Source organism: Lepisosteus oculatus, chromosome 26, assembly GCF_040954835.1.
Source record: "Lepisosteus oculatus isolate fLepOcu1 chromosome 26, fLepOcu1.hap2, whole genome shotgun sequence".
Taxonomy (NCBI): domain Eukaryota; kingdom Metazoa; phylum Chordata; class Actinopteri; order Semionotiformes; family Lepisosteidae; genus Lepisosteus; species Lepisosteus oculatus.
In genome coordinates, this window is record NC_090721.1 from 5493265 (window position 1) to 5519860 (window position 26596).

The window sequence follows — 26596 nt, forward strand, 5'->3', positions numbered from 1 at the left end:
TAACCTAATCACTCAGTGAAATGGAGAAAGTTCAACAAACATCAATTAGCCAGGCAATTAATGTAAGTTAGCAAAGAGTATGTTATCATTCGTTGGCTGATTCAATTTATTTCCTTTTAAACAGGAAGGTAGGACAACAAAGGCAAGAGTACAGATAAGATAAGAGGCAGTGTTCCATGTACACACAAGGTGTTGCAGAGTGCCATGTGGCAGCAGTGCTATACTGTGATGGCCTTGTTAATGTGAAGAGACCATTGTCAACAGATGGCTCACCCACAAGCCATAAAACAAAATTGTGCCTGTTCCACAAACACCTCCCATTAATATAATATTTTCCAGAACCTTTTATTATTGTATTATACAGTATAGGTCCTAGGGCTGTGTTGGAACTGTCTACACCGTGGCATTTCAATAGATTAGGCAGTATCAAACCATTGTTTGACCTATACGAGCGTAGTAGGAATGAGAATAAATGTCAGCAAACAAGAACCAAGCTGCATTTCAAAAAACACAAGAGAAAAAAATCTGATGGAGAAAAGAAAACACATTTCACTGGACCGTTTTGCAACCTTTCATTAAGGTGCCTTGGTATCTGCAAACAACGGCATTCGGAGTAACAGAATGGTGTTTCACCTCAGCTGTGTATCTCAATTTGCTTTGCTGAATTCTCTGCACTTCTCTACATCAGATGTTGGGTAGGTATGATGCAGAGAGGCACATTGCAGCAGATAAATTATGCCCCTCGCCCTTCCAAAAGACAACTACAGCAAAATAGTGCAAATTTAATTAAATTAATTTAATGATTTGCAGAAGCTATTTAATACTGGTAGCAATGATTGTACATAGCAAAAATGAAATGCAAATTTGGCTTATGCCAAACCTTAGCACTGACTTACTAAACAACAGTATTTCTGATTTGTAATGCAATTCAAACGACACACTCCGCTGCTGTCATTTGTAGAGTGGGTGAAATGCACTGTGGAAGGCGCAATTTGTAGTGTTGATGACACTGTTAAAGGACTAGTGTGAACTTTCTCACCAGATAACGCTGTGAAGAGCCTCTGAATTGTTTTCAAGGGCTCTTTAAATCACAGAATAGTCTGTGAGTACATTAGCTTCTTGATCGTGATTAAGGATGGGAGCCACATTTGTACTCAAATGCAAAGGGAAATATTTTTCACCATTTCACCTGCACCCGCAGGCTGTAACACTTATTGCAGAACTTTGCAATACATTATGCACGGTGTGATGTTTAACATTACTAGAAGTTATCAAAATAACTACAAGTTTTCTGTGACGATTCTCTAAACAGGCTTTTTAAAACTGCATGTTTAATTCATAGCACTTCACTAGGAAGACTTGACACAAGAGGAAGCAGTTTTTAATATTGTTGTTTCAGTGTTGTTAAATACAGCATTTCCTCTAGATACAGCAGATCTCTTTATCTGAAGCAATCCAAGGGCAATGAATAACTTAAAAGATTGTTTCAGCAGAATTGCCAGTTTTTCTAAATCATCTTTGCTCTGAGTAGAAGTGAAGGCAGGAGGAGTCTGGAAGCCCTGAACCTCCAGATACTCCTTATAACCAGTGACACCCCATTAACAGAAACTCAGTGTTGCCTTGACCTCCCACTGTTAGAAGGCCATTGACATAAATATTTCCTCAGCCTGCCAGCCTGAGACTTCGACCTGGATGTTCTGAGTTTCTGAATCCTCGTTCGTGAGTCTATGGTCCTATTTTCACTTGGGGATAAGGTTAGCCGTTAGCTTTTGGTGGTGGTGAGGGGGCTGTTTCTTCTCCCTAGAGCTGTATTTCAGGGCTGTCAAAGGAACCAGTAAAGTCTCACCTCTGACACCAGCAGACAAAGGTTAACAAATCAAGGGCTTCAGCACATGATTTACAGCACAGTCTGTGAATAGTGGAAACCACCCACACAGACAGAAGGCCCTTCAAGGTGCTTCTTAATGCCGACTTGCTGACTGACATATTGGATTTGGTTGTATTTGCTTGACAAATGGACTTCTGCCAGTGAGGGTCTATTTTGTTTTCTTAAAAAACCTATTTGAAAAACGTGCAATGCTAAAGAAGTTATCAAATGAGGCACATTTCCATGCTGAAATTGCTATTAATAAGGTGTCATTTGAAAAATGATTATGGGATTCATTTCAATAGTGAATTTATTTTTGTCAGTGCGTTCCAGGGTTAGGATTTTTTTTAAATATGTGCTGTCGGACAAGCAGTGGCTGTTTTTCATTCTTGTTTGCATAGAATGGCATATATCCACCATTGGGCTGAAGCAGAAATTTGCTATTGTGAAAGACTGGACTTCAGTCATATAGCTCCATTCTGCTTAATGCAGTCATGTCACTATCAGGAGACTTATTGGGTTTGTGTAAACACTGTGATATAAGACACATAAAACCAGACTGTCTGGAACCTATCAACTAAATTAAATGTTACAAAACAATTTTAATGTGTTTTATTTAAGAGATAAGGTTAAACCCTGTATCCCCCTTCCATTAATCTTTTTCTTATTCAGACCTCAACATTGTCTCTTGATGCTCAGGGTCTATTTGTGTGGCAAAGTGGAAAAACGCTCTGGCTGCAGATATCCAAGAGCTGGGCTTTCCCAGTCACATAGAGCTGATGTTAAAATACAAGCTTTATATTTTATTAAAGAAAGGCCAGTGGAAATTTGAATACTGCACACAAACTCTATGAAAGTGGAATGTGTCAAACTACCTTGCTGCCTTTATTAATGTACAGAAAGCTTGCAAACCGTCCATAAAACTGGCTTTGGGTTGTTTGTTGTACTATCCATTTGACACTTTTCTGTTGTTTTAATCTTGTGTGAAGTTTTTCGGTTTGTAGTTTTTTTCATCTTGTAGGTTATTCCAGGTGTCCTGTTTGTTAAATACTCACCAGCAAAGCGATCCAACCGCTTTTTTAGGCTGGACAAATATAATAACGTAAAGAAAAGCAAACACTTCTGGTAACTGAAAAGTTGATTCCGAAAAACAGGTCAGGTTGTTGTTGTCGTTGTTTTTTTCTTTGCCTACTTCTGTTTACTGACTCCAATAATAAGTTTGCTCTGTAAGTCGGCGCTGTGCATGTGGGTATTTTTAGGCGCTGGCGCACCTGTTTCCCAGCGTCTGCCACTCACCTGTCTGTGACTGACAACATCCTGCCATGGAGCATGCAGGGCCTGTCACTTGCTGGAATAACTAAAGCACTATTTGCAGAGCTGTCTTGAGCCCACGCATCAACACTCACCAGTGTTTGACGATTTGCTGTGACACTATCCAGTCAGCACACAGTTGTTGTTTCGGTGCAACTCTTTTTTTTTTCCCTCTTTCTTTCCTTTTCGGGGGCCCTGGGCAACTGGAGTGTGCCTGGGGTTTGTTTTGCCCAATTATTCGCATGCCAGTCAAAGGGCCAGAGGACTGGATGGGGGATTGCTGAGGTGTGTCTTGTCTAATGCCTAAGCAAACCTTAATGAGCCCCTCTGGTGAATGCCTAGCTGTCAGTTAGGTGTTCGGATCTTGCTGTGCTTAAAGGTCGGGCATCATCTGGGATTTTGCCTGTAAATGGTAGGGGTTAAGGGTTTGTGCATTTGGATTCAACAGACCTCTTTTCTCACTGTACGTGGCCGCAGTAAAAATCCCCCCTTCTTAAAGGTTTTTCCACCAATATCCTCATGCAGGTTTCGCCAATTTACCCTTTTTTCTCATTAAAGCAGTTTTGTAGCAGCTCCTTGGCGGTGTACAGGGGGATAATAAGCGCAAGGACAAGCTTGCAAATTCTCAGCACCATTAAAATGACTATTTAGAGAAGAAAATGGATGCAGATGTCGATGTACTGTATATATAATATGCATTAGCCATGGTCTTTTCGTTCCTTGACATCGCTGTAAATACTCAGATTTTGAATTCAGATCCCCTTATCTTATTATTTATGAGGGGCTGGATTGATTTTCTACTTTCCAGTATTTTTTAAGTGCAGCTTGTGACATCCACAAATCTTCCTATTTTCCTTTAAAGCTCTTGATCAAATACCAGAATGTGTTCACTTTAAATCACACCAAGGCACTTTTGGTGAATTGAAAGAGGATTCAGATAGTAAGATCAGACATGCTATTGCATTAAACCCTTTCATTTAGAGTTGTTTTTATACTGTAGTATATATGATATCTGTTAAAAGTGTGATTAATGAAGTTCATATGTGAGATAAGAAACTAAAGACTCCACCAAGATTCATTTGTTTTCACAGCAGGAAACATTTGTGCCAGATCAAATTTAATCACATTTTAATCTTTTTAAAAGTATAGATTTTTTGTGGTCATAGAGTAAACTCATAGACACATACATTGCAATTGTATAATTTTACTCTACGCAATCAAAATCAAGGGAAAAATGTCTAAAAATCTACAACCATAAAACAGAAGAAAAAATATTTTGTAATGCTGAAGGAACAGCATATTTGTATGTTTGTGATGTATATACTGTATTTTGGAGAAAATGTGAGCTAATCAAACCTTAAAAGTAATACAGATATTCTGCCTTCTGTGAGAATTTTGTTTTTATCAAATGTGCAAAAGCTACTTGAAGAATATTCTTGGAAAAAATAAGCTTTAAATGATGTAGGGGGGAATTTAGATTCCAGTAACAGGCGTGTGTTGTTTATATCATTTTTTTTCTAATAGGTATGATTTTACTGGCAGCAGCGCATTTTAATAACTTCCAAAATCTTTACATGCCCCTGAAAAAATTCCTACATACATCGTGCAGGCCAGTAAAATTCGATGACCAGTTTCTCTGATGAACGTGGAGATAAAGCCAATAACGTAATCCAGTCCCTCCACAAGATTGATATTTCACTTCCAGCATCAATATTTAGTGCAGGTAGTATGAAAGAGCTTGTTTTGTACTTAGCTGAACATTCCTGAAACCTGGGAAATGCAGGAGGAATCATTGCGTTAAACCAGCAGTAGGGGTGTCAATCAGACCATGTGTGCTGACCGAGCCCCAGATGCAGGACAAAGCAGGACCGAGCTGTGCAGAGCTGTGAAGAGGGGACATGACTGATGATGAGTGGTGCATTTGGTCAGGATGCCTGTTGATGAAGGGGCGGACTGTTTATTGATTGCCACATCTGTAATCCGAGAATCCCCTTGAGTTGAAGGTGTAGAGGAAGCCAACGGCTGTAATGGACAGAAAAAAGGTCGAAAAGGCTTCTCAGCCGCTCCTGATGGCGCTGAGTGTCGATGAGCTTTTTGGGACGGATCCCATTGCCCAGTTCCCGGAGGGTTAGTTATTCTAGTTTCCCAAAGCGTAAACATTGAAATTTCAGAAGGAGAAATTGTGAGCTGCTTGAAAAATGCAGCTGGCATGCAGGCAGGTTTCTAAACAGTCCCAATTGATTAAAGAATAGTTTACACGTCCCTCAGGAGGAGAGGTTAGTCTTCTCACTGACACTTCCCCGTAAATGCAGAACACCAAAATAAACACGGTTTGACCCTGAGGGTAAGATTAGCAAGCTTGCTTTATTCCAGAGCGGGGCCTCAGAATTAGCTTTGAAGGCTTCTGTCACAGGGGAGACGTAAATACAAAAATACATTCTTCATAAAAGGAGCACCAAGATGGACTGGAGCCCTGTCCAGGGTGTGTCCTGCCTTGCACCCCGTATTGGATAAAGCAGTTTGCAGATGGCTAAAAGAAGCAATTGATAAGCCCTGTTGTATCGTTAACTGCTTTTCAGATTAAACATCAATTGCTTTAATAATTTAACTTGTAAAAAGTGCTGTATTGCCATTCTACATACTGTATATCTTTACTCAAATGCCAAGGTCCCTGTGGCTTCACTAGCGCACAATGTGATGTGTAAGTTGCTGGGATGATACCGGAGGGAGCTCTGATTTGGCCACAAGCCGGCGAGGAAAGATTCAGTTAATGTGGTTTTCCCCCACAGTGTCACACTGACCCCTGCAGGGGGCATCTGGTCTTCATTAGGAGATCTGAAGACGCTTTCAATGTCTCAGTTAATCTCTTTTAGAATGTGTCCTAAGTGTGGATGCCTCTGTATTTATAGCTATAGGATGGAGTTCACTGGTGTCTGAGTGTAATGAGGTGAAGTAAAAGTAATTGACAGTATTGTTTCAACCCAATCACTTTTCAGTAAAGATTGAAATATTGCAAATGTTTGCTGGTTGTTTGTTAAAGAACTGTCTCAAATATGGCAACCCCCCCCCACTATGGCTACCTTCTGTTACAGATTATACATCTCTGACTACCAGCTATTCAATCCCACTTATTAGTCTGCCTTATTCCGTGTCATGAATAAGATCTATACAACTCTGAAATGTAAGATCAAACATTTAGTGGCCTTCTTTGGTTTTGCTAGCTAAAAAAAATAAAACTGAAGAACGCTGAGAAAAACAGCTCGAGGTATTGTGGGGTGAAGTCTGTTTTAACTTTATTTAAGAGTGTGCAGGCCCAGGGAAAAGAACAGAGCACATCCTAAACCGCTTCTATGATATATTAATCCTTGTTCCAAGACTGACATAAGTGTGGATGTTTGTGCAGACACCGCCTCTGAGAAGGAAGCAGAGTACAGTGTGAGCATTGTTCCCCACGGTAACTAGATCTCTTGGGCGGACCAGGGGGGCATATTGGGTTGCTGTGGCTTGGACTGTTGAGAGAGCCCTGAGACAGCTGACTGTTTGTCTCAGCACAGTTCAAATAAACAGTTCAGTGCTCAGGAGGACAGGTCAGGTCCCAGCGCAAAGCCAGCAATCATTCAAAGGGCCCCTCTGCACTAACTCCGTAGCCAGCATAGCTGAAATACAGTACGCGTCCCCTGCAAATTTGCACTGTTATTTTTAAAGGAGAAGTCCGGATGAGTGGAGAGGTGGAGCTCAGAGGAAAATGGGGCCAGCCTTCCTAGACTGTTGACTAACTGTGCGCTACATATTGTTTTACTGACATATGACTGCTATACACCGGAGGTTTGTTTTTCCAGGAACTAAGAGGTACACCTTATCCCACGGACAATAACAACTGTTGTTGTACTCTCCCACATTGCATTATGCTAGATAATCCTTTAAGAGAGGAATATGACCACAAAGCAATGAGACAGCATTATCCTCACAATCCTCCTGTGCACTTCAGAGGGAACAATGACTTTCCAAGATAATTTAACTGAAACTTAGTAGTTGATTGCTTTTGTTGCTTTCTCAAGAGACATCCTCATGTATGAACCATATTAAAGCAGCCATTTGGTTTATTTTATCCTTCTGCATTGATGTCAAACATTGTTACAAAGTCTATTTTCTAACATTCATGGGTGAAAAAAATATCCGAGGACGTCTGGTCCTTTCATTTTTTTTTGCTGTAATTTTCCCTTTCAGTCATGATCATTCAGTATTGCATGTAAAATAAGAGAGAAAGTCAGAAGACTTGGATTGAAGTAAATAACCACTGCTAGCTGTCATTAAGTGACATCTAAACTGGGAAGGAATTAAGAGATTTTTAAATGCAGTCCTAAAATATTGGCAACAAAGAGGCAGATGGGCTGATTTATCAAAGAGGAGCTTCATACAGTATCTTCCTTGTGCTCAATTTGTGGGATTTTGTTTTTATTGCAGGTGTTGAAAACCCCTAACAGCAAATGTGACTGGTTGACAGAGGGGCTGATAATGCAGTTCTAGAGGGCCGGTTAAGGTGGCTCAATCCTTTCCTCCAAAGAGTTAATTGGCCTTCTTGAGGCGGTTTCTTTTTGTAGACGATCCCAAGGAGCTGGAAATCAGATGGTGTCAATGTGTCGACTCGAGCTGTCGCTTCGCTGATTGCAGCAAGTCAATTACACACACCTCCGGGCTAAAGAGAAGATCAGAGGAGGGAGGGAGAGAAGGAGGGAGGAGAGGGAGGAGAGCTTCAGGCGGAAGGGAAGCTTTTCGTTTGGGAGTGTTACCTGACACCACAGGCAGGCAAAGTGAATTGCCTAGCGGGGGCTGTATGTCTCATTCGAATCAGAGGAGTCTGCTGTGTCGAAAAAGGCTCCCCTCTCAAAACGTATCGATCGAGCTTTGGATTCTTTCAGATTGCTTGCTGAGTTAAGCAGACAGACCACTGTGACTCAATGGAGGAAAAGTTGTTGCTTGTTAAAAGCTTTGGGCATATGACATATGGCAGGCAGTGCAAGAACTCTCTTTGGCAGGTGGGCGTGTAGACTGGTATGTATTCTGTGTGCTCATGAACATTTAAAGGTTTAACTGAACAGTGAACAACTTGTTACATGCATTTGTGCATTCCAGATTGATAAGGCTACTTTTTATTGTCTAAAGAAGCCCCAAATTACTAATGCTAAATATTTGTCAGGCTAAATATTTCTAGAACTTTAACATAAATACAGATACAAGCTTCCTGTTTGTCTAAAGATGACTTTGAGTTTGTGAAGGAATAAGTAACAGCAATCCTCCTAATAGGATGTTTTAACATGTGAAGTCTTTAATATGTGGGTATTTTTTTAGGTGAAGCATTAAGAAGCACAGAGCAGAACTGGTAGTGTGTCTTCGTTATAAATGTATGTGTGTGTAAGGAAGGGTTTGGGAGTTTGTACTGAGGTTTCAGTGTTGCATTATTTAGTCCTGAGTTAACTGACAGAAGACCTGGGGTGTCTCTAAGCTTCCAGCTACAGTATGAGCAGCTCCCTACAGTGTTGCTAAGAGAGCCATGTCCTGTTTGTGACTGAGAACAGAGTCAAAGCTTCTAGAGAACAGATCTTTGTGCAATTTACTGCTTTCCCAAAATATTCAAGAACATGCTGTATCTATAAAGACAAAGGACTTCCTCATATTGGGCATTGTCTCTGCATTTCTTTCTTCTTCTGACTTGTTAATAGAGTGCTGTTCACAAAACTGTCACCACCAAACGCAACTGTTTGTGTGTTTTTTGTGACAAACCTAACTGTTTCCTCCCCAATGTTAAACTGAAGGAGAGGGTGGCTGTTACACAGTGCAAACTGCTGGATGTCTAATGCTGATTAATTGACTGTCGCCTGCCAACTGTGACAACAGGAATGAAGAAGGATGATAAAAGTAAACAGAGAATACCGATATTCTTGATTTGAAGATTACCTGAAGTCCTGGGGGCTTATTTTTAGCATGCCTGCTTCACTTTGCATCTCCTTTGTGTGCAGACCACGCTGCCTTAAACGGCTCTTTTCCCGAGATTAAGAGCTTCCCTTGGCATGCTGACAAGGACGAAATTTAAGGAACAAGAGTATTTAACCTCCAGCTAATCTTGTCTTTGTGAGAATGGAAGGATTAGGCCATTAAATTCAACATGCCTGGAGGGTTTATGGCATTAACAGGTTGATGAGTGACAAAAACTTTAGAGAAAGGTGAGCTGCCAAATGACACAAGCACACATAACTGGTACAAGACTGACAGGTCCAGGGATTAGCTGTTGTTGTCTTTATTCTCTATAGAGTGACCCCATTGCAGACGTTGTTGTGTGTAACTTTAGAGTAAAGCGCTGAGACTAGTTCAAACGGAGAGTGCAACTTTGTGGTTCAATCCTTGCATGGCAAGAAATAAATCATCTTTTTTGGAGAGGTTGTTCTACAGATGTAGTGAAATAAAGGATGAAACATGAATTGATTTGTTCATTTAATTCTACATTTGAATTTGGTGTTTATCTCTTTTGTCACAAGAAGCTATTGTAAGTCACCTCTCAAACCCATCCCAGAATAACCTCGGATATTGCGATTCCCCTGATGTGATTTTTTTTGTGTGCTTGTATTTATAATTTCATACCAAATGCTTCCGTGAACAAGAAAGCATTGGAAAACCCGAATGGAATGGAATACCTTGATCGTATATGCATCCTTCCATTTTCTAATCGCGTCTTCCAATTCGGGGTCACTAGGTCGCAGTTATCCCAGTGAGCAGTGGACTCGAGGAAGGGTACATCCTGGAAGGGATGCCAGTCTGTGGCAGGGCACACACACACACTCACACCAGGGCCAATATTCCCGGTTAACCTATCTGTATGTTTTTGAACTGTGGGAGGAAAGTGGAGCACCTAGAGTAAACCTCTGCAAATGCAGGGAGGACATACAGAATCCACACAGACAGCAGGATAGGTCTGGAATTGACCCCGGTCTCCCAGTGCTGTGGGGATACAATGCTAACGACTGCATCTCCATGCCACCCCTTACTCACATCATACTTAATACTCTTAATATTTAGTGGAAGTGGGATTGTTGTGTTGTGACGTGCTTGCTTTAAAGAATGTTGTGCATTGTAAGAGGGCAACAGTGTAAATGCTAGACTACAAATACTAGTCCAGAAATGAAATCTGCAGGACCCGTATTTGTAGCTACAGTTAGTAATGTGCCTTTTGTTAAAAAGCCCTTTTCAGGTAAAACTCTGTAAAGTAAAACAGTGCCACAGGACGCCGTGTGGTGGAAAGCAAGGACTGCTGTTCATCTGAGCATTAGTAATATCTATTGCTTTAGAACATAAAGAAAACAGAAAAATAAAGAATTATTTCTCATTTATCTGTGCAGTTTGAAAACCTGGGTGCATGGACAGCTCAGGCATCCAAGTGTGTTTTTGGAAACAGGTGCTCACCTGATGGAGCCCTCGAGTACAAAGACTGCAGGTCTAGATTGTCCTTTTTATTACCTTTTTGGTAGACTGTTGTCACTCACTTCACCCCCACGACGGACCTCCTCGCCCTCAGCTCCTCAGGCAGTGATGGCAGCACAGAAGGGGCAGGAGCAGCTGCACAGTGACACACATCTGCCAGCCATCACCACCTTCTCCTCTTTCAGCTGTGTGCCTGACGTAATCCCTCTGGGTTATATAAAGATTAGTTCTCCAAAGGGTGAACACTGTCTTCACAAGACAGGATATATGGCCCTCACAGGAGTTGTGATGGGCATTCTGGTTTCCCTGCATCAGATTAAAAGGATTAGGAAGCCGTGCATGGTAGTTAGGGCTGGGGAAGGCTGTGGGTTTGAATCCTGCTCTTGTACTGTTTAGAAGGGAGTTTCGGTCAGATTGCTTCAGTAATGGAGGCAGATGTGGGTAGAAATGTAAAAGCATTAGGCAAATAATGATAATTAAAAGAACAGGCCTGTGGGGATTATATCAATCTTAAATTAATTGGGACAAAAAGAAAGGTGAATCTGGTAATCCAGGCCTGATGCATGAGGTTCATGATCTAAGTTTTGTTCTTAAGATTACTGTGTAAGAGAGGAAAAAAGTATGAGGCAAAGCCCGCCAAAGATGCCATTGAAAGTCATTAAAACTCATCAGATTTCTCTTGGAACCGTGGTTATTGGAGCGTAATTTATAATGGTGTCATTAAGGAGTGAAAGCATCAACATCTTGCTGAAGCATTGTTCAGTAGCTTTATTAATACGAAAAAAATGAAAGAAAGAAAAGAAAAAGGAAAACATTTGCTGAATCCACATGGTACCCCATTACCGAAGCCATTATTGTCTTTCCATGTGGTCTTGAAAGATGAAATGATAAAGCTCTTGTAGTATGTCAGAATTAGCACAGCGGGAGCCATGCCATCATAAAGCACTGAGTCTGTTATAACAACTTAAATAAACATTCTTTGTGTTTATTGTCGCAATTAGAGAAGATTGCTGGGTTTTCAAAAGGGATAATGACTCAGTGGCCACCTGTGTGTGGAAAACAGGGCTTTTAACTTGTTCAGGGCTTTAACTGGCTCCCAGCTTGCCGCCTCATGTTAAGACGTACAGGAATCAGTTCTACAGACTGCATTTGAAGCCTTCACCTCTATTGCTGATTTTATTTTTAGGGCCTAAAAGTAGCTAAGGAGATGCACATGCACTCTGTTAAATTAAATATTTAACTGTACTGTTCTGTAATAAGTTGTGACTTGTTGAATTCTGTCAGCACACTTGCCTGAGTAAATATAGTTGCTGTTCCAGAACTCTGAGTAGCATATGAAGTGATGTATACCCAGTTGAGTACCATATTCAACAGCCCCAGTGACACCATAAACCACAGGAGTGTAGTCAGGGTGATTTGTCTATGTCAGAAGGACCCCAAGATGAAATTACAGCCATACGGAAACATGCATACTTTTGGTACGTAAGGCTTGTTTAATGCTAACATAGTAAAAAGGGGGAAAAATGTGTTATATTGTTGCTCTCTGTGGAAAAGAATGCTTTTAATTAAGACTTAGTCAGGTTCTGAATGGCATTTTTAATGAAATATTAAGAAGTTACATTTCCTTTCACAGACTCTGAAGGTCTTTGCCCACACTCATGTATAACATGCTGGTGCCTTTTTTCAGAGTTTAGTCTGTTTTTTAGAGAGAATTTTTATGCATAAAAAGAGTTTCAGACTGGTTAATCACACATTCAGGGTTCATATTCAGTCGCCCTCTGCACACTGATTATACTAGGAAGTCACTGAGCCAAGCCTGGCTCATCTTATTGTAGCTGTAGCTTTGTGTGTTTTCTCCGTTCTCAACCGAAAGAAGACAAATGACAGCAGGGACCACATTAAACTGTTTCCGTCCCCTTGCTCTGTGCCTAGGGGAAAGATGAGCCGTCTACAAAAGGAGAACGCTCGGCCCTGTTGAGATTTGTTGCACAGCTGATCTTGGTTCTGGAAGTGCTGTAGAGAATTACAAGAAAGCAGCAGGGGATAGTAAAGTGCCTTCTCACAACAGAACCTTATAATATGGCACAGGCAGGACAGGGGCACTCGAATCCCTTGGTAATGCAAACACTTTTTTTTTTTACTTTTAAAGAGAGCTTAAGGTTTGCTTGCTCAACAGGGAATATCTCCAAAGTTCCCTAGCTATAGCAGTAAACCACATGGGGACATCTTATGCCCAGAGCTGCAGTTGTTGCTTTGTTCAATATTCTAGCTCCACGGAGAAACTGCTCTCCTTGGAACGCCTCAGAGCACTGCGGCACTCTCAGTTAATATGAACCTGTATTATAAGCAGTAGCAACAGCAGCAATACTTTTTTGCTTGGCTGACACCCTTATTTAGGGCAACGTATATATATACGGTAAAAAGTTTATGTACAAAGGAAGCAAAAGACAGGATTATGTGCAAGTACATAAAAGTAGGGGACTAAACTGACAATAAGGAAGTGTGTGCATACAAAGCCATAATGTAAACACCCTGGTGGGTGGTATTCTAAGTTCAATTTGCACCACCAGTTTGAAAATTAAAAACTTAACTCATAAGTAGTTTTGAAGCAAGTACTGTGTACCTTTCCTACTGAACATTCAGAGTAGTGACGTGGAACATATACCCTTCCCAGCTATTATAATTAGATCCATAACTTGACCTCTTACTAAGCATTGATAGACCAGTGAATCATTTTATCATCCCTCATCTAGAAAAGATACTCATGCAGACCCTTTTTGTAATTTGCCATAAATAAGCACAAGAGCTTTATTCAGTACCTTGCTGCAGTACATTCTGACTATGATTAATGTTTGCTCAAGCTGATGTGTGAAATGAAAATGCACATCCACTTCATGTATGTTTTAATTGATTTGACTTGAATAAATAGTGAGGCTCTCTGAATTTATTTGTTTTTGGGGAAGGAGGAGAATATCCTGGTGCAGTGAATGGAACAGTACATTGAGTGTCCAAATGCAAGCTAAGTTTAGTGGAAAACTCCACCAGGCTGTGTAGACTACATTAATCCTTGTCTTATTACTTCTAGTATGCTTGTGGTCCCAACTGAAATGTGGCCTTCAAAATAAAAAAAATATGCTTTAAAATATGAAATAACTATTATATTTTCTGGTAAGGGTGGCCTGTTCAAAAGTCTTGGTATCAACAGCAGGAATTGTTGGTTGTGTCAGATGTGTTGTGCGAAATAAAGAATTCTGAGGAACTGGTCCGCATTGTTACTGAAGACACTTGTGGTTTGGGTTGGAGCTTCATGCGGGCAAAATAATTGGTCAAACTCGAGGGAAAATCTTCTTAAAAAACATGGGCTTTAAAAGTCTGCCAGGCTTTGCCCTTAGCAGGTGGTTTGCAATAGCCTACTACTGCAGTGCTGCCAGGAAATGTTTTTGTTGCATCATCCAAATGCTGATTGAGTTCAGGAACTGAGGAGGTCAAGGAATGTTATTTTTGTTGTTGTTGTCACCTGCTGAGGTAAACAGGTTGCTGACAGAGTCTGTGGAGATATGAAGCAGAGCTGTGGAAACACGAGTAATCAGGTTCTGGATTATTAGGAGAACATTGGAAAACAGCATTGCCTTTCTAGAGAGAACATGACATTATTTTACATTCCTGCAAAATCTTTGCATTCACAGGTGGCTAGATGGGATTTTTATATCAAATAAATGGATGAATGTGTTTTATTTTCCGCCATTATCTGCCACAACCTTATTCAGTGCCTGTGCCAGTACAGTGAAGTGAAATGTGGGTAGAAATGGCTGTGTACCACACACTAGTAAAAAGAAGACCAGAATAGTGAATTATACTATACTGAATGATGGTTTAGTTCGTGGATTAATTACGTGTTGCCACTTGCACTCTTTTGCACAGTACTAATTTCCATTCCCAAGTGTTGTGTGCTACACCGAAAGGGTTCGGTCCACCTGTTCCAAACCTTAGTACATCACCCAGTTTTGCATTACCTGCAAGTCTTGATCAGTAGAAACTACAGTAGCTGGTACAGTATTCAGTGAAATTAGTTCTTCTTTCTGTAGCTGGAGGAATATTGGCTGCATTGTATTTTTTTTCCCCTGGTAATAAATTAAAGGTGAGGTTAGCATTTTCATTGTAACACCCTGCAGAACAACTGTAAAGTACTTGAAATCCCCATCCCCCAACACACAGCATATTAAAAGCAGTTTAGCTAATATATGAGACAGCTCTGCAAGGCAGAGAATGGTATTTACAGCGACAGTTCTTTTGTGCACTGGGGCCTTATTCAGTAAGACTTAACATCAGTCTGAATGAAGAATTTGGTACTAACTTGATGTGTCAGATTAAGCTAAAACATGAAATCCACAGAATGCAATGAGGAATTTGATGTTAAGTGAGCTGGGCATCCATGTCCTTGAAGGTGTTTGCACTGTCCTATTGGTAATCCCTTATTCTTTCCATCATATGTATGGCTGAATAAAATACTAAAAATCATTTATTCTTCAAGCAGTCATTATTACCAATTGATTGAAGTCTCACCCCAAGCTTCCAAGCTTCACTGTATTTGCTCTCACCTAGTTCCTAGTTGAGAAGACTACTCAAAAAAATAAAAATGAAGAGAGTGTTAATAATACTGGTGTTGTGTGTTTTAGGAGCTGTTTTTAGTTAAAGATGAATAGCTGGGGCTACTGTCAGACAAAGTGTTACAATTCCAAGTGGTCTTCCATTTTATATCTAGTTGGCTGGTCTAAATGCTCCCAAGACACTCTTGTCGTAGGCTTTGTTACCGTTTTGGAAAAGTGGGAAAACCGAACTGACCCAGGCATTACAGAGGAAGTGGAAGTAAGGTGAGCAAACCTATGCCACTTAGCTTCATAGTTTGACACGAAAATCTAAAAATAACAAAGCAATTATACCTATTCCACCTTGACACTAGAACAATTGATTTGCCTGACCTATGCCGTTCTCTGCTGTCAGCAATCTGGTAGGTGACACTAGCTTTTATGTTTGCAGCACTGGCCATGGGCTTGATTTCAACAGACCCTCAGACTCCCCAAATGCGTTACAGGGAGACTGAAGAAAACGAATAGTCCCATGACCCTGACCTGGCAATCCCACCGAAATGAAAAGCTGTGTGAGAATGATATTGGATATGAAGTTCAAGGGTAATTGCAAGTGCAATCTGCTATGTAGAGTTTTCAAAATTGACTTCAGATATTGTACAGAGCATGAATATACTGTAACGTTCCTTGGAAGGTGGTGCTTGTATAGATTCAGTTTCCCAGTCACATACGTCCAGTACATGCATGCAAACATCAGTGCTGCATGTTCTGCATGGTACAGCAAGCGGCCGGACATTTCCCAAGTGCTATATTTGTAAAACAAAAGCAACAGAATTCATAGCTCTGCACACTTGTTCTGTATAAAAATCAGTTTAGTGACTGTATTTTATATTTTAGACTTTGTGCTCAATCACTGGTTTAAGAACAGAATACTTTTTTTCAGTTAGTGGAGGTAATAAATGTTTTATTTTAAGGAGTACATGAATGCTTTGCATATTTCCATGAAAGTTCCTGTGCTGCTCTTTAAGTCATTTTACCTGAATTTGATGCTTGACATAGAAGGCTTCAGTGAAGCAAATGAGGAATGTCATGCACTTAGAATTTCTTTCTACTTTGAATCTTGAGTTCTGCATATACTTTTTGTGTATTGTTTTTACATTTGGTATTTAAATGTAGTTTTCCTGAGGCTGTGTGACAGGATAGCACTGTTTTACCCCAGCATCTAGTAACTCAAATAGTTGTTAAACAGCTGTCTTGAGGAAGCAGTGCATATGTTAGTCACATATCAAGAGCTCCATTTATAGCATTTATTTAGAAACAAATAGGATTAATAATCTGCTCAGCGCAAGGAGGTACTGAATTAACTATCCCACATGCTTGTCTGCTAAGCCTCCATGCCTTATTGTGTCTGCTGCATAGTTAGACTGCTCCATGCATTGTTTCAAGCCAGTTATGGCCTAGATCTTTCTCACTCAACACCAGGGTTCTTCTCTTTGTCCCAGTCATCCTTTAGAAAATCAGAAGTCCTGTTTGATTTGGAGGGATTTCACCATCACTTAATCAGTGCTTTCCTCACATGTGCATTCAGTCCTCAGAGAAGCTGTGCTATTGGTGACACATGGCAGCCATTCTGCACCAGCAGCCCCATTACACAACATATCAGGTGGAGGACTAAGAAATTATTTCTGAGTGGAATTTAGCCGGGTTTAACACCCCTACTCTTGTGGGATTATGAATAATGACTAAATAGTCAGGAGCTCTAGGGTAGCCCTCACAGCTCCTGGTCAAAGTACAAAACCACAGTCTTTGAAATTCAGTTCTGGAGGGAAGAGTGTCACAACAGAGACTGTCATCATGGTGTTCACCAATAACATCAGCAACCTGGTTGGGTTTAGATGTCTTCCATTTGAGTTACTGACCAGACCAACCAGAACCAGCTTTCCTTAGGTCATGAGACCTGACAGGATTCGCCTGCAAGGCCCAAACTGTAAAAGAAAAAGCATGATGTTTCGGGTGTTAAGCCTTCTTCAGGTGTGAGGGTGGTCAAAAGTTCTGAGCAGCTGTGTTCAGGACTCTTGTCTCTTCTGCGAGGTCAGGTTCAAATCTCCCTTCTCATGTTGTCACAGCTCTGCATGTCTTCCCACTTCTCTCATACCTGCTTATTATTTTATTTCAGCACTGTGTAATGTTAAACTAGAGTGAGTATTACAAGTACATTGTTTATGATATTTGTAGTACACTCCATAATTCCAAAATCTGTAATTGTGTATTTTTATGAAACAAATACACATTAGAGCTGCTGTTTAATATATAATGTCCCTTTAAATGCCAAAATACAACTGCTCTTAGAAAAAGTGTTTAAGTAGATGATAGAGCTATGCAATAAAGTAACATAGAACCAGAACAACAACATATTTAGCCTGCCATATGGTAGGTATTCTGCATTGTTCAGAGAAAATGTGTAAAATGGGCACAGATGTGATTTCAAATTGTCATAAGACAATGTTGTTGTTTTGGTGGTGACAGTTTGCAACCCCATATTGAAAAAAATGCCTTATTAAAAAACATTTGATCACATCTGGCACTTAACAGATTTTACTGTTTGTGCCTGTTTCAAATGATACTTGTTGGCATCAAACACTAAAATGAAATTCATAAATCACAGTACTGAGAGAAAGTTTTAGAGAGAAAGTGGACAGTAAACTGTCCTACTTTAAGTTGTAATGATGCTATATGAGGTAGAGTACCAACAGTGTTTCAAGGAATGAAATATGCATCATTCACGTTTTTGTGCTGAATCTATCCTGCCATTTTTTGCATTCAGTATTTTCGTGTTACATATTTATATTCCTGAAAAGCAGTTTGCCAAAAATTAGGCTGGTACTGTATAAACGCAGTGAGACATTTTAAATCCCAAGCGTGAATCGGTGGTCAAAAAAAAAATGCCGACCTAAATCTGCAGCAGCTGATAGCCAGTTAATAAGCGTGAAAAGGGTCTTTAATGGGGAGTTTTCTAGAATATCGTTCAGCACCTGATACCATAAAGCCATGTTGCAGGACCTGAAAATCTCTCTCCAAGCTTTTCTTTTGCCGTATCTCCGATTGACAGAAGGTTTTTAGTGTGATTTTAATATATGACAGGAGTGACACACAGTGTCCGTTCTCCTTTTTATTTTTTTGAAACGAAAGCAGCAGGGCTCTTTCTTTTCAACAGAAGGAGATCTGCATATTTTGTTTCCTGGGATCAAGAAGACTGACAAATTAATTCTCCAGGGAAGTGAGTTACAGATTTCTCACATTTCATGGACCCCAGAGTCTTCATTACGGGAAAGAATACATTTAATTCTTTACCAATGTTAGCACATTCGTAAAACAACCTTTCAGACCTTAAAGAGGAAATGTGGGGAAACTAACGTTTTTTCCATCAAATGAGCTTTGGGTATCTTCCATAAAAGTCCCTTAAGAAAATGACTTTATTAGGTCCTTAGCAAGTAGCAGAGACTTGCCTTAGTCACATACTGCATGTAGCAAAACGGATTTGAAACTGTTTTTTTTTCAGTAAGCTTGGAGATTCAGTTAAAGGGTAACTGAAAAAAGGAAAAAAAGAGAAAGAAACAGATTCTTGTGGTTTAATGAAATGACTGCTCTGGGCCAAATTTCAGTTTATCCAAATTAAACTGAGCTTGTTTTTAATTTTCAACTTATGTTACCAACTGAAAATCACATGCATTGGCTGTTTTTTTTCATCACTTCAGGCAAGTTTCACCACAATAGCCATTGTTTACTCTTTTTATAGAATGTTTTGAAGTCTTTGCTGTTTTATGTTGTTGACCTAGATTTGCTAAAATATTTTAAACGTACAGTTTTCAGTCCCCATCACAGCCAGTGTCAGCGAGAGAGCTACAAAGGGACAAGTAAAGGCTAAATCCATCCAGAAAAGTATAAAGAAAGAAGACAAAGACTGTTTTGAGTCTTCTTCAAGTGTGTGGGATGCGCTTTCAGTGTGTGAAAAAAAAACAGCCGAAACATTGTGTGTTTTCTTCTTTTTACTTTTCATGAAATAAGCTACAACTTGTTGGTTTACAGTTGAGTATAGTAGAAAGAGTATGTTCCCGAAACACAAACAATACCCGTGGATAAACTGACCCAGTGGTTTATTGATTAATCAGGAGGCTGCTGTTTTGTAATTGTTGTTACACAAATAAATCCATCACACAAGTCAGATAAAAATCATGCCCAACATTTAATGATGTTAGAGTCGACAAGGGAATGCGGCGTCTGTAATATTTCTTATGTGGTTTGACGTTGCAATATAGAAATGGTACTCGCACAGCAGGTAGCAGTACTGTACTGAGCTCTGTTCAGGGCTTAGCAATCTATTATGGAACTCCCAAAGGTTCTTTCACTATAGAACTGACTTCCTCAGGGGAATTAGTCCCATGAACTGCATTTTGTGCTGTAGCTTTAGCTACTCATATGCACAGGAGGTTTTTAAAAGGGAGTTAATTATGGGTTCTATACACCAGTCAGTCCCCATGAGTTTCACTGCTTTAAAGTATACAGTTAGTGTTTGCGACCAGACCTCCAACTGACATGTTTTTAGGAAAGCCAATAGGTGATGAAGGTAAAAGAGAAATTAAATGAGCCATTGTTTTTGTCATGTAAAGGCTTGCTCATTAATGTTGCAATCTAAAGAGCTGAACTGAATTCTAAGACAATTCAAACAAGGCATCTACTTTCTCATTGCCTGATTCCAGCATTTTGTGCCACGTCAGTTACAGCACAGTAACACTACAGAGCAGAGCTTGCACTGATTAATATTTTGGCAGATGAATTACAGTAAACATCCTTAACGTGGTTCTGCAAGTTCCCAAATGAATTTTATTTATCATGGATTATTAGCGCCAAGTCCTGGGTTGGATAATTCCCAGCAATACATTTTTTGTTAGCATCTTGGAAAATGCAGCCATAACTTTAGCTTCTAATGGACTTCGTATGTGAACCATGACAGGATTGCAATTGGTTCTAAAATCTACTTTAGGATTGTCCACGCAAGTAAACTTATTTAAAAGAAAGAATGTCTCATGTTTAACTGTTCTAAACACGTAGACCAGCCTGACATCAAGTAGTTTGGATCCCTTCTGAAAAATGAAGTAAGCCCTGTTCTCATGAAATATGAGTTGCTACCAGTTATAAACTAGCTACAGATGCTGTCTCTGCAGGGTGTCCCCTTAAAGCAGGTTAAAGTCCAAATTACAGCGTAAATTGCTGGTTATCAGCTGTGCGCTGCTGTCTGCACACATTAGAAGACCTTGCTAAGCTGGAAAAGACAGAACATTAGTAGCAATTAAAGAATGTATATTAAATCAACAGCTGTCTTCTATTAGACAGAATTAAATTCTGAGCAACAATTGCTGAAGGGTGTTTACGTTCTTCTATACCAGTTTTTGTACTAAACTGTTGAAACCTTGACTTGACTTGGTCTTTCTTCTCCACAATTCATTTCCGACCAAGATTAAAGAACTAAACAGACATGCTGCCATTGTTTTAATTAACCTTGACCAGCAAAGAGTCTTAATTGAATGCTTTAAAGTGATTAGAGGTGTTTATATTCATCACCGGTCAGATTAGCTGAACAGGCACTGAATATTTAGCAAGTCATTCACAGAAAAGGACAGTTCTTGACGAACTTTGAGAAGTGGTTGCAAGCCCAGTGCCACACTGATGTTTCCTTTTTGCTTTTTTTTTTCCCCCTTTCAGTTACGGATTTCAGCGTCGATGCGCTTACCACAAATGACAGCCAAGAAGCAAGAGCGCTGGGTGTCCCCAAGGTGTCTGGCTTAGAGAGAAGCCAGGAGAAGAGCCAGGAGAGCTGCAAAGACACCCCACTGCTGGTCCCGGCGCTGCCAAAGGAGCCGCCCCCGGAGGCCCAGCCTGTGGCCCGTCGCTCGGTGGAGCCTCAGGCCGAGCTCCCTCCCCCCGCCCCGGCTCAGGCCCCGGCCCCCGAGCCCGTCTTCCGGCCCCAGTCTCCGGCCTCCCTGCCCGGCCCCCGGGCCCCAGAACAACCTCGCTCGGCTCCTCCACAGCCTCCACTCCAGCCTCAACTGCAGCCTGAGCCCCCGTCTCATCCTCGCCCCTCCCTGCCCCCCCATCCCCACCCGCAGGCCCACTCTCCCGTACTCCCAGCCCAGCAGAGTCTGCCTCCCGCCCAGCCTCGGCCTCCCTCTCGCAGTCTCCAAAGGCCTCTGTCTGCGTACAGTAGCAGCCTCAACAGCATAAGGTTAGTATACAGCCCTTGGGTCATATGTATACGAAATGACATAAAACCTGACATCCTGACATCAAGTTCCCTTTTCAGCAGTTTAAAATGTCCTGGCAAATGCAGAAATGAACTGTTTGTATGGTTTCAGAGTTGCCACTGAATTTCTCATTTAATTGGTGGTTCCTATTTAGTACATACTTTGAGCAGAGTCAATCTATGCAGAAGCTGTGCATGTTCTGGCTGCAGTTACAAATAAATATTCCAGAGTTAGAACAATGAAAAATCAAATTAGTGATACACGGAATGAAGAAGGCCCTAATGATACGGAAATTGCATTAATGAGGCTGTGCCACACAAGCGGATAACATGGACATTAATGAGGTTTTGCAGATACCAGCAGAAAAATAAAATACTTTAGAGTAGTAGTGTTGTGCATACGAGCAGATTGGTGGTGAATCTATTCTGGGAGCAAAACACAAATTTTGCAGACATATGATGCCAAACAATATTACTGTTTCCAAAGACAAAACAAAAACGCACTCAAACGGAGAGATTACCACTTTAAATGTATTAGCTTCCCACACAGTCATCTGCTCGCATAAATAGCCTCCAGCTTCCAAATTATCAAGTCTCATTTGTTTGTATCCTGGTATTTTTTTGTCTTGTTTTGTTATTGCTGAATACCAAACACTTGCCACCATTTAAAATATTCTGCAGAACACTGGGGAACTCTACTCCATTTGATTTTCTTCTTTTAAAGCTTAAATGTGCTCATTTCACAAATGCTGCCTATTGCTTCGATTCGTGGTCTTGACGGTGAATAATTAAAGGACAGCTGGAGAGACAGTCAGTACAAATGAGCTGCCCAGCTTAGCATCCAAGATGCTGAAATACTGACTGTGGTCTCCTAGGAAAAGCCAGCGATAAGATGCCAAACGGCTTTCTTGCCTCTTGCAAATGTAACTAGCTTTCAGAATTGCTAAACTGGAGCGCTGCTAGAACAAATGTATTTGATAATGTATGTCATGAGTGGTTATTTGCATTTAAAGTGGAATGCAAAAAAAATTAATAGTGAAAAAGATGACAGACTCTTAATGCCGCCTTATGCGACTTCCCACAAGGTTCCTTGTGAAAATCTCCACTTAAGAACCATCATTGAAGATGTCGCATTCTGTGTCATATTTACAAGACTAATGAGGTGGAAGTACAGGCCGTGTCAGCAGGCTTCTTGTTGTGTTTTCATTAAATCTGTAAAAGGCTGGTGTGCTCAGCAAAGGTGAAATAAATAGGAGCTAAACCATGTTATGTCGGAAGCTATGGCCTCCTTTTCCAGGGCGTCTGCTCTGGGCGCATTCCTCCACAGCTCCAGCCTTGACTTTCTCTTTGTCTTCGCAGCAGCAGCCGAAGCAGCACCCCGGGCAAGCCTCACGTGGCGCCCCCTCCCCCCTCCCACATACCCCACCACCCACCCGCCCCGGCCTTCCCCCTGCCCCTCCCCAACCAGAGCGCGCCCCACAGCTTCCCCCCCGCCCTCCAGCCGTCGCCACACCCCCACCACCCCAATATGTTCGCGCCTCCAGCGGCCCTGCCCCCACCTCCACCACTCACGTCAAGCACCCTTCCGGTCCCCGGACACCCAGCTGGGAGTGCCTACTCAGGTACGTCCTCTCGCCTTCCGCGCCACCGCCTCCGGAATGACAGAGCAGGAGAGGTCACGGAAAAGAGGGTGAAATATGGTGGGATGCCTCTTTTCCCTGGCAGCCATTAATCAGCGAAAGACCAAAGCCATAAATCCTAGGAGGACAGCTGACAGAGGACACCCATTAATGGAATGTGCCTAAGAAGGAGAGGGGGCCCAAAAGATGTGGTGTGAAACAAGCACACAGTGTTACTGCGTTGCAAGTGTGGGCCGAAATACCATTCTGGCAAATTCCTTTGAGACTTTTGTCCTTGTTTTGAAAGTTTTTGTAGCACAGAGGGAAGCGATTTTCTTTATTCTTCTTAGGCTTGAGCTAACCTCTTTAAAAGCACGAATCCAGACAGCCGTTTGTTTTTTTTCCCCTTTATGTTACCTTGACAGATTGGTTGCCTCTCGCCGTCTCCGACGGCAGTTAAACGCTCTCGCTGTTTCACAAGCGGCTAGTTTCCCAGTGCGGCGCGGCATTACCGTTTTTTTTGTGCGGAGTGAAATGTCAAGTTCGTACTGCTGAGCCTCCCGAGCTTTAGTGGTTTGTGTTTCCTGGAAAATGTCAGCTCCGCCTGGTCTGCACGGGGGGCTGTGGAGAGGTGGATTCTGTGAGCGCTGTGCGGAGAATTGGCGCACTGCGGCTCACCCCCCGGTGTCCGTCTGTCCCCCAGAACAAGACCTGCTGCGCCAGGAGCTCAACACCCGCTTTCTAGCCTCGCAGAGCGCCGACCGAGGGGCGTCGCTGGGACCTCCGCCGTACCTGAGGACCGAGTTCCACCAGCACCAGCACCAGCACCAGCACACCCACCAGCACACCCACCAGCACACCTTCACGCCGTTCCCCCACGCCATCCCGCCCACCGCCATCATGCCCACCCCTGCACCGCCCATGGTGCGTACCCCAGCCAGAAATGTGAGGATAAGTAGAACACAACTCTATTCTCTTGACTCCCTGGGGTGTTGCGTCACGGGCCGCTCTGCTCGGAGGTTACTTGTCGTTTGGGTCTGCGCGCTCCTGTCGGCTCGCAGCTCGTCAGGGGCATGTGAAATGTCATGTGCTTTAATTTTCTGATCTCCCGTGTGTCTGAAAAGCCCTTACCGTTCTTAATGGTGAACGGTTCTTCTTTAATGAATTTTAGCATGGTATCTGAGCGGCTCAAGGAACTGTAGTCAAGCAGAGCTTTCCAGTCAGAGATTCAGAGATTTTGCAGCCTTGCCTGTTAGATCATACTCAAGAATAATTTCTAGTTAATGCCTATCCGTCCCACAGGAATTCCTAAAGCACTCAGATTCCAGAGTGTCTAATACTATAAATCTCTTTTTTTTGTTAAACAAGTCAGTTAGCTTCTATACAGAAACCATATAAGTGCTGGAAAAGACTGAATAAATGATTCATCTTAATGCACGGTTCTTCCACTACAAGAAAACAGTGTCTTCCCATTATAAAACCAGCGCCAACCTACCGTGTTTCATCTTGTCTAGTTTTGCCGTAATTCACAGAGCAGCAGAATAAGAGGAAATCCTAAAACTGCTCAGACTCCTTTTGTAATTTTATTTGTACTTCCTTAGCTGTTCAAACAAAGGAAGAAAAGGCTAAAGCTCTGGCTGTATTATTAATTAGATTACTGTTGACCATAAAAAAGTGTCACACCTTGTTCTGTCTTATGACATCCAGGGTATTATAATAAAGCCATTTAGCACATTCACTTTGTGCTGCATACTAGTTAAATGAAGCCTAAATACGTATACATTACATGTATACATTTCCAAATACCTCCTTTTTAATCATCAGTGTTTTAGGCAAATTATGTTGTTCTTGGACTGTGATATTTGTGCATATATGCAAAGTGCCTTTGTATGGGAGGCACATGGTGATGAGACAGTTAGTGCTGCCCTATCACAGCTGCAGGGTCCTGGGTTTGAATCTGGGCTGGGCTTGTGACTGCGTGAAGTTTGCATGGAGAGGTTTCTCCATACATTTTAAATGATTAAAATTGAGGTTCTAGGTGGGCTTTACCTTACTAAGACCCCCACCAACATAAGCAGTTTACTAATGATGCATGCATGGATGGTTTTATAAGTAAGCACTTAAAATCCTGACATTGTAAATGTCAATTGCCTTGGTAAGTCTGAAGCGTGAATACGAGTTTTTAGTTCTTGAAAGTCTTTTGTGTTGTGTGATGGTAATGTAATTAGCTCTGCCTTATTTCATTCCTTTACAGTTTGACAAATACCCAACAAAAGTTGATCCATTCTACAGGCACAGTGTGAGTGTACATATTGCTTTGGAAAGCTTGTGCTCAATTGCTTTCCCATAGAAAATAATATGCTACTGCTGTTGATTCCAGATATCACTGTAGTCATTGAGTGCATAAAGCAATCATTACAACTCTTCCATCTCTGCATTGTTCCTGTCCGCAGTGTGAAGGTACAGCATCCTTTTCCATCACTGCTACCGACCTATAAAAATCCAGGCTTCTCCTATTATATTCACCCAACCAGGCACATTGAGGTTGAGCTTGACTACTAAAAATCTTAGTTAATTCACAGTGTTAACAGATCAGTCCTCTCTTTTTTAGAACAGAAGTCATGTTATAGGTCCTACATCTGTTCTCTTCAGTCTTTCAATTTAACCTTTTGGAAGCTGAATATAGGTTTTGAAAAATGCATGAAGAGAATTATTTTAACAACAGGTAAACATTATTCTCAGCATTGTATATCTTTCCAAACCTGAAATAAGAGTTGTTAAGAATTACATAATGTAATAAAATTGAACACTGTAGTTAACACACATCTTAATTTTGATACCAAAATTAATATTACCTGATGTAAAGGGAAAGAAAATAAAAGGAAAGCTGCATTAATAAAAGCGCATAGAATAATATATTATCTACATGTGTTATTTCAAATCTTCTTAGCATTTTCAGATGAAATATTCAGAAGAACAGTTCATACTGTTGTAGTCTCTTTCCCTAGAGGGATGCTGTATCTAAACTCTTGCAGTGTTGTTTTATGCTTGTGTAAATTGCATGCTCATTTAGAACTGTTGAAAGCAAGATTGGGCAAATGAATGATTTCCACTTTCAAGCACTAACCAAGCTTGCTGTTATGCCAGACAGCAGTCAGTGTCATGAATATCTCAATTGTTCTTAAAATCTGATATTTGTGTCTTCTGGTGCCTCCCACTGTCAGGCCTTCATCAGAAAATTTCTGCTATATTAAGACATGGAGCTTAGAAGTAGGAATTATGTGTAACAGACACTATTCAGTTCTAATTGCTATTCATTTTAATCAGATCTGTTTGAGAACATTAAATTGCTGAACACTTTAAGAGGATACCGATTGAAATCCATTTGTATCATCAGTCTCATACCTTGAATACTAGATATTAAAACTATTAAAAAAGGCTG

At 41.1% G+C, this 26596-nt stretch overlaps 1 protein-coding gene across 14 annotated transcripts in view; it reads left to right on the plus strand.

The window, feature by feature from the left end:
- The window catches only part of auts2a (activator of transcription and developmental regulator AUTS2 a), a 319096-nt gene that overhangs the window by 282853 nt on the left and 9647 nt on the right, over positions 1–26596 (plus strand). For 9 of the 14 annotated variants that reach the window (XM_069184558.1, XM_069184559.1, XM_069184553.1 and 6 more), the window contains 4 exons: positions 20998–21517; positions 22895–23157; positions 23858–24099; positions 25409–25453. In XM_069184558.1, the coding sequence (XP_069040659.1) occupies positions 20998–21517; positions 22895–23157; positions 23858–24099; positions 25409–25453 (1070 nt within the window). The remainder of the gene's footprint in view (positions 1–20997; positions 21518–22894; positions 23158–23857; positions 24100–25408; positions 25454–26596) is intronic. The other 5 variants (XM_069184557.1, XM_069184564.1, XM_069184565.1 and 2 more) reach the window with 2 other exon arrangements.